Source organism: Nanorana parkeri, unplaced genomic scaffold, assembly GCF_000935625.1.
Source record: "Nanorana parkeri isolate BGI_ZX_2015 unplaced genomic scaffold, ASM93562v1 scaffold433, whole genome shotgun sequence".
In the NCBI taxonomy this organism is placed as follows: Eukaryota; Metazoa; Chordata; class Amphibia; order Anura; family Dicroglossidae; genus Nanorana; species Nanorana parkeri.
The window spans coordinates 915,291-915,533 of NW_017306701.1; the positions used below are offsets into that span (position 1 = coordinate 915,291).

General features: G+C 55.6%; 1 protein-coding gene across 1 annotated transcript in view; it reads right to left on the minus strand.

Moving 5' to 3' along the window:
• Positions 1 to 243, minus strand: part of XKR4 (XK related 4) — a 249,093-nt gene that overhangs the window by 247,517 nt on the left and 1,333 nt on the right. Inside the window, exon 3 of the mRNA XM_018560126.1 lies at positions 70 to 218. Coding sequence (XP_018415628.1) covers positions 70 to 218 — 149 coding nt within the window. The remainder of the gene's footprint in view (positions 1 to 69; positions 219 to 243) is intronic.

Below are 243 nucleotides of genomic sequence, written 5' to 3' on the forward strand. Positions count from 1 at the left end.
ATCACTGCAGCCTCTGTGTAGCATTTCATTCAGCACATGTTCAGTGACAATGGCCAGGGTAATACTTACCTCCAGATCTGTCCAAGCTGCAGGATATGGATGAGTGACTGCAGGAGCCAGATGCAGAAGGAGCAGGAGGCAGACTTGTTGTGGCTGGCCCGGGCGGTGCTGGTGCTGATGCTGACAGTGGGGTTGGGCTTGTTGCTGGCTGTAGAAGCCTGTCTCTGTGGGGTGGAAGGTCGG